Source organism: Schistocerca americana, chromosome 5 (genome assembly GCF_021461395.2).
Source record: "Schistocerca americana isolate TAMUIC-IGC-003095 chromosome 5, iqSchAmer2.1, whole genome shotgun sequence".
Taxonomy (NCBI): Eukaryota; Metazoa; Arthropoda; class Insecta; order Orthoptera; family Acrididae; genus Schistocerca; species Schistocerca americana.
Genome location: NC_060123.1, coordinates 570,373,210 through 570,387,502, shown reverse-complemented (window position 1 = coordinate 570,387,502; position 14,293 = coordinate 570,373,210). Strand labels below are relative to the sequence as shown.

At 43.2% G+C, this 14,293-nt stretch overlaps 1 protein-coding gene across 1 annotated transcript in view; it reads right to left on the bottom strand.

Moving 5' to 3' along the window:
* Positions 1-14,293, bottom strand: part of LOC124615300 (neural-cadherin-like) — an 874,915-nt gene that overhangs the window by 68,568 nt on the left and 792,054 nt on the right. The window contains exon 5 of the mRNA XM_047143087.1: positions 10,692-10,856. Coding sequence (XP_046999043.1) covers positions 10,692-10,856 — 165 coding nt within the window. The remainder of the gene's footprint in view (positions 1-10,691; positions 10,857-14,293) is intronic.

The window sequence follows — 14,293 nt, the reverse complement described above, 5'->3', positions numbered from 1 at the left end:
AACATCACTGTTTCGATACAATTAGTCCGTTCCAAGCACTGGTGGACTGAAACAGCCTTATTCTGAAACAACGATACAGTTTCTGTGTCTGGCTCGAGACCGAATGTGGCCCAGTTATCCGAGACAGGGGTGGAATGAAACACCACTGTTTCGAAACAGTGAACCGTAGCCGTTCCGAAACACTGAAACAGTTCCACGTATCGATACACTGTATCGAAACATAGAAACAGTGGCCAAGTCTAGCATAATGGCATGCCTGTTGACCTGGAACGCATCCGACTGTCGCGCAGTGTATGCCCCACCACACAGGCGTTAGCACGGAAAAATTTCGTTCGGCTGCTGCCGCCGAGCTGCGCTAAGTAAACAAAATGGATGTACATTGCTTGATGGTTCTTAAGTTGGAATGTAAACGGGAGTGGTAGGGTAAGAAGACAAAATCCAAGGCACGACAAGTATGGGAAAGTAACTATTGTGTAATAAGGGGCTAGTTTCACAGAGATTATCCTTTAAAAGCTTTGTTGCCCATAATAGCAAAAATCTCGAGAGAAGTCAGTGATTTACCGAGTGCGTTATTTGTCCCACGTAAACGTCGCCGCGAAGATTTTTATGGACTTTTTGTCACAGATGAAAAATTTGAACACTTCAGTGAACAAATAAATATTTATGCTACACAAATGCCATTGGTTTCGAGTAAGAAACTATTTTGAAAAATTCAGTTCCTAATGAGGTGAAATCAGTATTCAATATTTGTGTGTGCCGGGAGGAGTGGAGAGGTTGGGGGGGGGGGGGGTGACGTGTCTTGGATTTGGCAACCCGATGCCAAGCCCAAACCACCGGTCCTATAAACATGAAGTTTGGAGCCACCGTCAGGTAGGCATATGAATTCGGATCCACAGCAAAAGAATTTTTCAAAATTCAACCGATAAGGTGGTAAGATGGGTACGGAATGCAAACCAAAAATTCCATTCCACAGCTCTCGTGACAGAGAAATAACAGTGCGAGCTACACTGTGTCTCATTAGAGGAAAATGATTTACGTAACAACAAACGTAAACAGCCGGTGGAAACGGAATAAGAAGAGCTGACTCTCGTGGTGAAGTAACTTCAAGTGGAAAACTGCCTGGTTATCCCTTTCCTTTGAAAAGTTTCGCATTCACAAAATGGCTGGGGTTGTGCATGGACGGCCAGTTTGGTTTCAAAAAATTGTAATGAATTTTCTGTTACATCACATGATGATAACAGTGATAAATACAGCTATACTACACCTAACGCCCTTCTATAACTTCCACTGCGAAGGCGGGAATACTACTAGTAAAGGATATGGCGTATAAATTGAGAGTAAATCGAAGAAAGACGAAAGTAATGAGAAGCAGATGTGAACAGTGAGAAACTTAACATCAAAATTGCTGATCAGGAAGTAGTTAACGAAATCTGCTACCTAGGCAGCAAAATAACCCATCAGGGACGGAGCAAGGAGGGTATAAAAAGCAGCCTAGTAAAGGCAAAACTGGGCATTCCCGACCAAGAGAAATCTACTAGCGTCAAACATAGTCCTCAATTTGAGGAAAAATTTTTGAAAATGTACGTTTCGGGTGTATGCTAGTGAAACATGGACTGTGGGAAAACTGGAATGGAAGAGAGTTGAAGCATTTGAGATGTGGTGCTACGGAAGAATGTTCAAAATTAGGTGGACTGATACGGTTATTATACAACCTGCATTAGCTTCAAATACCACATGCAAGATTTTCATGTTCTCATGTTCGCTGCACACAAACTGTTAGTCCTACAGAAAAAAATGAACAGGACTTTTTTTTGGGAAATTTAATTTATTTAAGCTCGTGGTCTTGCGGTTGCGTTCTCGCTTCCCGCGCACGGGGTCCCGGGTTCGATTCCCGGCGGGGTTAGGGATTTTCACTGCCTCGAGATGACTGAGTGTTGTTGTGTCCTCTTCATCATCATCATTCATCCCCATTACGGTCGCAGTAAGGCAATGGCAAAAATTCAAATGGCTCTGAGCACTATGTGACTTAACATCTGAGGTCATCAGTCCCCTAGAACTTAGAACTACAGGGTGATTCAAAAAGAATACCACAACTTTAGGAATTTAAAACTCTGCAACGACAAAAGGCAGAGCTAAGCACTATCTGTCGGCGAATTAAGGGAGCTATAAAGTTTCATTTAGTTGTACACTTCTTCGCTTGAGGCGCTGTTGACTAGGCGTCAGCGTCAGTTGATGCTAAGATGGCGACCGCTCAACAGAAAGCTTTTTGTGTTATTGAGTACGGCAGAAGTGAATCGACGACAGTTGTTCAGCGTGCATTTCGAACGAAGTATGGTGTTAAACCTCCTGATAGGTGGTGTATTAAACGTTGGCATAAACAGTTTTCAGAGAATGGGTGTTTGTGCAAAGGGAAAAGTTCTGGACGGCCGAGAACGAGTGATGAAAATGTAGCACGCATCCAGCAAGCATTTGTTCGCAGCCCAGGAAAATCGACTCGCAGAGCTAGCAGAGAGTTGCAAATTCCACAATTTCAGCAGGATGGAGCGCCACCACATTGGCACTTATCTGTCCGTAACTACCTGAACGTCAACTACCCGAGGCGATGGATCGGCCGCAAGGCAGCCCGTGACAGAGCACTTCATCACTGGCCTCCAAGAAGCCCTGATCTTACCCCCTGCGATTTTTTCTTATGGGGGTATGTTAAGGATATGGTGTTTCGGCCACCTCTCCCAGCCACCATTGATGATTTGAAACGAGAAATAACAGCAGCTATTCAAACTGTTACGCCTGATATGCTACAGAGAGTGTGGAACGAGTTGGAGTATCGGGTTGATATTGCTCGTGTGTCTGGAGGGGGCCATATTGAACATCTCTGAACTTGTTTTTGAGTGAAAAAAAAACCTTTTTAAATACTCTTTGTAATGATGTATAACAGAAGGTTATATTATGTTTCTTTCATTAAATACACATTTTTAAAGTTGTGGTATTCTTTTTGAATCACCCTGTACTTAAACCTAACTAACCTAAGAACATCACACACGTTCATGCCCGAGGCAGGATTCAAGCCTGCGACCTAGCAGTCTCGCGGTTCCAGACTGAAGCGCCTAGAACCGCTCGGGCACACCGGTCGGTTTAAGGCAATGGCATTGTATGTCCTAGCAATGACTAAGACCTTGCCTAGTCGGCGGTGCGGGTCTCCCGCGTCGTCCCCTACGCTCCTCGGATTATGGGACCTCATCATCATCAATGTAGTTAAACTTTTTACTTGGATTTTTTTCGCTAGAGGCTGTAGTTTTCGAATTATTCAAGAAAAATGAACAAAAGTGACCATCAAATGTGTTTTTGTTGAATAACTCGAAAAACTATGGCCTTCAGCGAAAACGAATCCCAGTACAAAATTTAACATTAAATTTCGTACAATAAGGTCTTATTTATTTTTTCTATAAGAACCATGGACCTTGCAGTTGGTGGGGAGGCTTGCGTGTCTCAGCGATACAGATAGCCGTACCGTAGGTGCAGCCACAACGGAGGGGTATCTGTTGAGAGGCCAGACAAACGCGTGGTTCCTGAAGAGGGGCAGCAGCCTTTTCAGTAGTTGCAGGGGCAACAGTCTGGATGATTGACTGATCTGCCCTTGTAACACTAACCAAAACGGCCTTGCTGTGCTGGTACTGCGAACGGCTGAAAGCAAGGGGAAACTACAGCCGTAATTTTTCCCGAGGGCATACAGCTTTACTGTATATCATGGAGAGCTGCATCAAACCAGTCTCAGGACTGAAGACCACAACAACAACATAAGAATACCGGTTCGCGCATTGAGAGCGAGATAATATGAAAATCTTGCGAGTGGCATTCGAAGGTGCTGCGGGCTGCATAAAACCCAGTGGTAGGAGCAGCTGAGTCACACTGTATATATTTGAGCTGGAAGTTAACGGAATAAACAAGTTTCTTCTTTGTTGTCAAACAGTTTGACTTTCGGCAGCAAATGAAGGCTTCAACCTCTAATTCTGGGCACAACGAAATCAACGAAGGTAAGTACATCAACAGGAGTTGTGGAGTTGCGTGTCTACTTATGTAAGCGGGAGACTCGACCACGGTATAGTTGGAATGTATGAATAAATGCGTAGAACGGTGCTGGCTGAAGCACCAGCTATTCCCTCGGCGTGTAGCTACTGTACTACGGTATCCAACACCCAGCGGCCGCGCCCGCAGATTACTCCACCACCAGCTAACGAGACGGCGGCGGCGCCAGATGCCTGACCTGCAGCAGTCTGTAGGGATGCGGGCCCGAGAACTCCTCCTGCAGGGATGCCTGGTACAGTGTCGCATTGAACACCGGCGGGAGGTCGTTGACGTCGTTCACGTGGATTACCACCTTAGTCGATTGCTCATTTAGGCTGTCAGACGCCACCAGAGTCAGTTCGTACTACAAACAAATCAAATGAAGCCATGCCAATAAACAAAAGTCATACATGCAGCATTCAAATATGCCGTATGGTATCTCTGTCATGCTGGGACAGGCAGGATACATGCTGCTTAGCGTTTCTGACATGAAAACAAAGGAAAAAAAATAACAAACGCAGGCATAAGGGCAAAAGTAAGGTGCATTACTCAGCAAGGGTCACCGATTGCCATTTATACCTCTGTTATTAATTTTATATCGTTACTATACGCACGTAACATCTGATATTCGCTCAGTACCTACCTTTAAACAAAAACATTAAACTTCATTTTGATGCAGACGCAATTCCCAGTGGAAGAGTTTCATATCGCGCTATTCAATAGGGGAGGCATATTTCTCAAAGAATATCTATAGTACACCATAATTAATTGCGTAAATGTCGACAACTGGAAGTACATGATACCAGAAGCATCTACATCTACGTACATACTCCGCAATCCACCATACAGTGCGTGGCGGAGGAAACCTCGTACCACAACTAGCATCTTCTCTCCCTGTTCCACTCCCAAACAGAACGAGGGAAAAATGACTGCCTATATGTCTCTGTACGAGCGCTAATCTCTCTTATCATTGTGGTCTTTCTGCGAAATATAAGTTGGCGGCAGTAAAATTGTACTGCAGTCAGCCTTAAGTGCTGGTTCTCTAAATTTCCTCAATAGCGATTCACGAAAAGAACGCCTCCTTTCCTCTAGAGACTCCCACCCGAGTTCCTGAAGCATTTCCGTAACACTCGCGTGATGATCAAACCTACCAGTAACAAATCTAGCAGCCCGCCTCTGAATTCCTTCTATGTCCTCCCTCAATCCGACCTCATAGGGATCCCAAACGCTCGAGCAGTACTCATGAATAGGTCGTATTAATGTTTTATAAGCGGTCTCCTTTACAGATGAACCACATCTTCCCAAAATTCTACCAATGAACCGAAGACGACTATCGGCCTTCCCCACAACCGCCATTACATTCTTCTCCCACTTCATATCGCTCTGCAATGTTACGCCCAAATATTTAATGGACGTGACTGTCAAGCGCTACGCTGCTAATGAAGTATTCAAACATTACGGGATTCCTTTTCCTATTCATCTGCATTAATTTACATTTACCTATATTTAGAGTTAGCTGCCACTCTCAGTAAACATGGGCTGCAAAATGCGTACCTGAAGAGCTATGAGCACTTCCTCATCGTCGATACTGTGAAACAAATCTCTTTTACTGCAAACTCTTTACTTTACATTTTTTGGGAAGACGTAGTACGAACCAAAACAAGAAAAAATGTCCAGTAAACATGGGTTCTAAAGTGCATATCTTAAGAGCTACGAACATTTGTTCAGTTGAAGAGATGTGTTTCACAATAGCGAAGATAATGAAGTGCTCATGCCTCTGAAGGTATGGATTTCAGAGCCAATGTCTTGTTTTGGTCCAATCTACCACCTCTCAAAATATGAAAAGTAGACAGCTTGTAGTAGAAGATATTTGTTTCACAGTATCGAAGATGAAGAAGAAGTTTTCATAGCTCCTTAGATATGCGTTTCAGAGACCATGTTTACTGTGCCTTTTGCTTCTAGTATTGTGTACTTTCAACTGCATGCATTTACGACAGTTATGATACGACCTACACATAGATTCTAACAAAGGATACACACAAACGTCGATGGACTGCAGAACGAGTCTTGAGGAATACACTAAGGGCTATAGCGGGTTAAGTCGCCTAAATTAACGCCACCCAGGCAGCAGCAAGCGTGAGTTTACGTGCTGACGGACCCTCAGGCGTAACTGCTCGCGATGGGCGTGACAGTACAGTACTCATTACGTTAGACGGCTTCGCGTCCTCCGTATATGTTAAAACAACTGGGCGACTTTCTGGACCAGGTTCCTGTTATTAGTTTCTTCCTCATAATACCCTCCATAATCCCTCAAAGGTTATCGATGTCATTTTGTTACACTGTGTTCAGAGAAAAGTTGATGTATGTTAATGGACGCGTGTGTCTGTCCCAACATTATCTGATTCGCAAATGACGCTGCAGAGATGAAACAGCCTAGCTACCCTAGGTGAAGCGGTAGGAATAGGAAGGCAGTGACGTGCAAATACAGGGTGATCAAAAAGTCAGTATAAATTTGAAAACTGAATAAACCACGGAATAATGTAGATAGAGAGGTACAAATTGACACACATGCTTGGAATGACACGGGGTTTTATTAGAACCAAAAAAATACAAAATTTCAAAAAATGTCCGACAGATGGTACTTCATCAGATCAGAATAACAATAATTAGCATAACAAAGTAAGACAAAGCAAAGATGATGTTCTTTACAGGAAATGCTCAATATGTGCACGATCATTCCTCAACAATAGCTGTAGTCGAGGAATAATGTTGTGAACAGCACTGTAAAGCATGTCCGGAGTTATGGTGAGGCATTGTCGTCGGACGTTGTCTTTCAGCATCCCTACAGACGTCGGTCGATCACGATACACTTGCGACTTCAGGTAACCCCAAAGCCAATAATCGCACGGACTGAGGTCTGGGGACCTGGGAGGCCAAGCATGACGAAAATGGCGGCTGAGCACACGCATGACGAAAGTGGCGGCTGAGCACACGATCATCACCAAACGACGCGCGCAAGAGATCTTTCACGCGTCTAGCAATATACTTTTTTGAATTTTGTATTTTTTTTTGGTTATAATAAAACCCCATGTCATTCCAAGCATGTGTGTCAATTTGTACCTCTCTATCTACATTATTCTGTGATTTATTCAGTTTTCAAATTTATATTGACTTTTTGATCGCCCGGTGTAATCTAAAATGACCGCTACTGATATTGAATCCATTGTTTCCATGTGTCACTACTATTTTCGTCGAATAGAACGAACAAACTGTGTGTAATTTTTTGAAAACTAGTTTATGAGGACGTTATTAGCGGATTTGAAAACGATTGTTTCTCTCACACGTAACTTTGCGTTGCTTACTCTAGAGTGGGTTCACTCAAGAATAACTTTTTCTTTCTCCTAGAACAGATATTAAAATGTCATTTTGACACATTGAGCAGAGCTATGGAGGTAGAAAATGGAGTACCAAGTGGAGAAATTGGAACAGTTCCAACATATTCTCCTGTTGGAGTTCAGCAGAGGGGTGACAGCAGCGAAGGCAGTTAGGATCATTAGCGCCGTGTATGGAGAGAATGCCACTGGACAGAGCACGGCAAAAAAGTGGTTTTCTCGTTTTAAGGAAGACAGTTTTGACGTTAGTGACTCTCCACGTTCAGGAAGATCTTCGGCGTTTGATGAATACCATTTAAACGCATTAATCCACAATGATCCACGTCACAGTACTCGGTAACTGGCAGATGTAATAAACTGTGATTATTCCACAGTCGTGTGACATTTGCAAGCAACGTGGAAGCTTCAAAAATCTGGTGCATGGGTACCGCGTGCTGTAAGCCAAAATCACAAAAATCAGCGGGTGGCCTATAGGAGCATTTCTGCTTGCTCGTGATCAATTAACTCATGAACAACACCGACCATTCCTGTCCCGTGCTCTTACGGCTGACGAGAAGTGGTGGCTTTATGCTAAGTTAAGGAAGAGAAAGGAATGATTGAAGCGAAACAAGCAGCAACTTTCCGTACAAAGACCTGCGCGCGTCCGCAAAAGATAATGTTATGTATCTGGTGGAACAGCGGCTGTGTGGTGTATTACGAATTGCTTCCCCGAAAGGTAACGATCACTGCTGACATTTATTGTCAACAACTGAGACGTCTTGCAGACGCAGAGTTACAACAATGACCAGGAAGACTGCTCGAAGTGCTGCTGCTCCACGGTAACGGCCGCTTGCATTCTGCTGGGCTGACAAAAAAACGCTATACTGAAGTTGGGATGAGAAGTCATTCCGCACCCAACTTATTCACCTGTTCTTGCGCCCTCAGATTTTCACCTTTTCTGCTCGCTATCGAACAGCCTTTAAGGAACTTCCTCTCCGGATTAAAATACGATGGCAAAACATAGCTCGAGGAATACTTTGCCTCAAAACCAAGTGATTTCTACAGTCGCGGTATTGAAAAGTTACTCCAGAATTAACAGACCGCTGTAAATAGTGTCCAGGAGAATACATTATTGATGACAAGAGTCTCTGTTGCCTGTATCTGCTGTGTTTATTAAACTTATACAGCAACCCAGTATACACGTAATTAAGTTCGTCCAGAATCGTCGGAGTGTGAGTCCTGTTCGAACTTTTTTCCTTCATCTTTACGATGAGTATGGTGTGGACACTTCCGCATTGTAAGATGACAACAGTCGTGTTCACAAGGCTGTAAGTAAACATTTCTGGTCCGACGAAAACTCTGATACCGTATCGTACCTCGTTTGGCCCTCTAGGTCACCCCATCTCAGTCGCATAGAAAATGTCTGGGACTATCTGCGACAGCGGGTGAAACCTATCAGTCAACATCCTTACAATCAGGTAGCCCTGCAGGACCTAATCATGAATGAGTGCCCTCAACTGGATATGGACTACCTGAACTTGTGACACTCTTCCTTGGCAAATTGGGGCCATCAGAGCTAGAGTCGGTATTACTCGATACTGGCGTGATGTTTCCTGTGAATGTGTTTATGCGAGAGCTTTTCGGAAAGCAAAGCCCGGTCTGTCACGAAATGGATACCACTGTAAAAATAAAAAATGTTTTATTTGCAATAGTTAGCTACACCTTCCAGCTAATTCTCTACATAGTCGCCGCTAAGAGACAGACATTTCTCGTACCGTTGTTCCAACTATCCAACACCCTCGTCATAGAAAGCAGCCGCCTGTGCTTTTCCCCCAATTCTGTACGCTGGTCTACAGCTCGTTGTCTGTGCCAAAATGTTATCTTCATAGAAAGCGGTTCACATGGGCATAGATGAAACTCAGGGGAAACCAATTACGTGCTGTGTTGCCGTTGATCAAACACTTCCCATCGAAAACGCTGCAGGAGTATCTTCTACATCTACATCTACATCTGTACTCCACTAGCCACCAAGCGGTGTGTGGCGGAGGGCACAATTCGCGCCAAAGTCATATCCCCCCCCCCTCCCCCCTGCTCCACTCGCGGATCGCGCGGGGGAAAAACGACTGTCTGAACGCTTCAGTACGAGCTCTTATTTCCCTTATCTTTGAATGATGATCATTACGCGATTTGAAAGTTGATGGTAATAATATATGCTCTGCATCCGGGGAAGATTGGATTTCGGAATTAGTGAGCAGCCCCTTCTGTTTAGCGCGTCGTCTATCTGCAAGTGTGTCCCACTTCAAACTTTCTATGAGATTTGTAACGCTCTCGCGATGGCTAAATGTACCAGTCACGAATCTTGCCGCCCTTCTTTGGACCTTCTCAATCTGGTAAGGGTCCCATACAGACGAACAATAAGACTGGACGAACTAACGTATTGTAAGCTATTTCCTTTGTTGAAGGACTGCATCGCTTGAGGATTCTACCAATAAATCGCAATCTAGAGTTCGCCTTACCCGTTACTTGTGTAATCCATTCCATTTGAGATCATTTCGAATAGTCACACACAGATACTTGACTGATGTTACCGCTTCCAAAGACTGATCATTTATTTTGTACTCATACATGAATGGGGATTTTCGCCTTGTTATATCTTCACTTCCCTTCAGAGTGCGGGCGACAATTGGCATGAAGAAAGAAATGCGTGATAATTACGTTATGTGAGGTTGCATGAAATCAGGCGAAATCTCTCGGCAGGCAGGCCATGCTTGGCGGGAGACATTATTTTCTAGTCTTCTTTTCGTGCACACTGGGCGCTCAGAACTGAAAAGAGCGGCGTGACCCAATCGACGGGCGTACTAGAGACACTGTCGAACACATCTGTACAAAGCTTCATCGTATTTTCACTGTGGTTTCCATTTAGCGCCCATTCAGACCCTACTTTTCGAATAGCACTCGTATTTCTCAAGGTATTCTTCTGCATAAGTTAAAATAGGTCACCCCAAATATATCAAATTCCTGTTCTTGCCTATTAGAAGCTTGGGATGGGCAACTCTGGGTGGTGAATTAGGTAAGCGTAAAAAAGGAAGTACGTTTCTCTAAGGTAGTTGGTAGGTGAAACAACCCTGCTGCAGAAGAAAGCCTGCTTGTGGCTACTACTGAAAAAAAAGAGTAGTTTAAAAACAGCTCCGGCGGTGCATGGCATGCAGTGACGCTTGCTGAGTAATGGCGGTGGTCGGGGGGTGCGATGGGCAGGACCTGCAGCACGCGCTTTGGCAGGTTGCGGTCGTCCTCCTCGGTGATCTGCGTGCGGTAGGTCGGCCTCTCGAAGGCCGGCGGATTGTCGTTGACGTCCTTCACGTGGATCACCACCGTCGTGTAATTCTCCTTGAGGTTGTCCGAGGCCGCCAGGCGCAGCTCATACTGTCGGCAAAGCAAGTGTGAGCGCGGGCCGCCGGCGGGGGTTCCCCCGCTGCCAAGCTGCGCTAGCTAGCGCTGCGTGCCAAACATTACAACAGCATTCTATACACAACTCACACACATATGAACTGATACAGTGACCGAATAGGCTGCGGCAGCGGAGGCGTGTTCACGTCGTTGCTAAACTACTGTTGTTGCTGTACTTGTCACACAGCAATGGTGTAACTTCTGCAGTCATTAAGACAATATTACTGATTCTTTTGTACTACTCTCCCACTGTAACTATTCTAAATATAATAGAAAACGTGATTTAACGACCGCACCACTAGCACAAAATTAAAGTGCCAGCAACAAGTACAGACCAACCACAAGATTAAGGACTATGACCTTAACAGCAAATCTCATATGTAGCGGTAAAATACTAGTAAAGGAAGAATAATAGGCTCACGAGATCGCATCGATATTATCTTTAATGAGCTCAATTAGTAGGAACGAAAATATCGTCGCCATGGAGTCGGCGAAGACGACAGAACTGTAAGTAATATACAGATAAATAAAATTTAAATTAGGTTTTGAGAATTATACAGGAGGGAAAAAATCACTCGTATGTCTTCTTACGACAATCAGTCTGTAAAAATTACGAAAATTAATGAAAAAAGTAAATGTCAAAAAAAGTAAATGTAATAAAAGTAAATATCACAAAAAAATAAATGCCACGCGACAAAGGCAGAGAACTTTGAAAGAAAAACCACAAGAAAAATTTTAGGTCCTGGGTGTCTCTCCTGAAAGCCGTCAGGTGCATTTCATCTTGTGTTTCGGCATATATTTGCAATTTCGTTTAGCTGGAGTCAGCCCAAACAAATACTGCTCATTAAATCTTTCAAGCGAGTCCTGTGTCAGTGCAAAGTGTTGGTTTGTTTCTCGTTTACAATCAAAATAATTAAAAACGAGAGTTTGGAGCGATATTCGTGTTATCGATATTTAATAGCAGGAACAATAAAACGGGAAGAGTAATCAATACTCCAGCAGCGGCTTAGTAGCGCTGCTGAGTTCTTCGTTTTACTGTCCGTGTTAATACGTATTGATAAAACGAATAACGCACTAGACTAATTTGGTACCGCCGTAGCGAATGGGCACGTAAAATTCCACTTTAAAAATAATTTTGAACGTAACAGGGAATAAACTGACGTTTTCCTTTGTAAATGCGCGAAGCATGAAACATGTGATGAGCATTAGTTGTTTGGGTCGACTCCATCTAAACACTGCATAAAAGAGCTTGCAAATATCTGCCGAGACACCAGAGAAAATGCGTCTGGGGACTTTTAGGGGAGGGAGAGAGAGAGAGAGACAGAGAGAGAGAGAGAGAGAGAGAGAGAGAGAGAGAGAGAGAGAGAAAGAGAGAGTGAGAGGGGGAAGAGAGAGGGGGAGAGAGGGGGGAAGAGAGGGAGCGAATGACAAACAGTGAGAAAAAGACTAATATTCTTTCCACATTTTCACAGGGTGAAGGAAACGAGATCGGCAAACAGATCTTCTAGTACCTCTGGGAAAAGAAATTAACAAGCTTGATCTGAGAAGCCAACGAGTGCAAGCTTTTCAATCTGACGCCACTTCGGAGGCTTGAGTGTTAATTGCTTTGCTTGTTTGTATTTAAGCAGCTTCTCTTTTCTCTGAAGTTTAGCCGGTCCAGACCTCTCTACCTTAGAAACACCCGATATTTTCCCTAGATATCGAAACCGGCATCTCCACATTTGCAGTCAGCGACACTAACAATAAGACTGCACAGGTAGTCGGGTGTACATGAAAATGAAACTGTGATCAAATTGAAAAACGCTCATCATTGCACGCAGATATTATGTCCGCGATATGCCTAAACAATGTCTTCATCATGAATAAGTTTCACTCCTGTGATCGCGATAACCTCGTTTTCCGGGAGCATTCTAACACGAAGTAGTGGTTGCCTACCACAAATACAAAATCGAAATAACGAGAGGCTTTACCAGCTGCAGCTACTAAATTGCACTGTTCATAGAGAAAGTTGGCAGTGTTCAGTTTACTTCAAGTAAAACAAAGTAATGCAACTCTGTGAAGCACTCAGGGATTGTGAAATTTCACGGCAGATGTTACTCAGATTATTGACATCATACAGAATTTACAAACTATTTGACTTAAATATACCCCCACTGTTTTTGCCACCAATGCTCCGACAGCTAAACGTCCATCATTTGCCATGCATTGAAAATTTAACTGGAATTTCCGCTTTTTCTCGCAATATTTGCTTCCGAGAGGCGACTTAATGATTTTGTTACTATTCAGGTTGCCAAAGACGAACATTCATTGTCTTGTATGCACTAATCTATAATTACAGGAAATGTAATTACTTCTTTATTTTCATATAATTTTTTTTGAGTTTACAGGGAACAAAATACAGACATTTTTTGTTTTTCTGGCAAATAGATATTCCATTACTTTTTTGAACATTATGTTCGTATTTAAGGGAGAAAACGTAAAAATGTTAAACTCCTACGTCTTTACTTTACGAACAGGTCTTTGTCTTAATAAAGCTCAGGCAGACTTATTTACTTTTCCTTTCAAACTTTTTGCTTTACATTTTGTTCCATCTAAATTTAGGAGTAATTACTCATAACTATTATTATTTTACTGCATTAAAGAAATTTCTTACTGTCGGTCATGACTTCTTTATTTACAACCCCAATTCATAAGTGCGGTTTTTTTTACCATGTGATATTTTAAATACGACGTTTGTTCTGAACGGTTTCTGCGCTTCGGTAACTTCCCTTTGACGAAAACAAGCGTAAATTTTCGATAGTAGCGTTCCTCGTTATTTCAGTGCCACGAAGTATAAAACATATAGAACTTGGAATTTTGGGTGACCACTTGCGTAGAAACTCACATTCTAATTATCATTTACACTGTTTTCTTGCGTAAAAGTACAAAAGAAACAATATAGGCAATGGCAATTAGGAATGCAGTTTTCAACATATGAGTCACTTCATTCAGTATGTCTAGCTTGGTGCCGAGAGACATCGTCGACTAGAGATTTTTGCTCGGTTGGAGGACTGGAACAGGGTGCCCTCAGCTTCGTGAGGGAAGTTGACGATTTACTTGAATGAGGAAAAGTATATATGGCTAATGATTATTCTCTAAACAATTAATGTTTTGGAATTCTAGGACAAATACGTAACGGCGTATTGTAGTACAAGGTGTTCACAATTAAACCTTTACTACTTGACAGGACCTCCCTGAAAAACGAGTGACCATCTACTTGAATGAGCAGAAACGGCTTCAACGCCTGGGAAGAAAACAACGGCCGGAAGTGTGGTGTACTGACCCGATGTATCCAAACGAGGTCATCTTGCAAAAGATGACACAGCGGCTGGTCAGTCAAGCACCGACAGTTTTTTTTTTTTTTGTCGTACTAG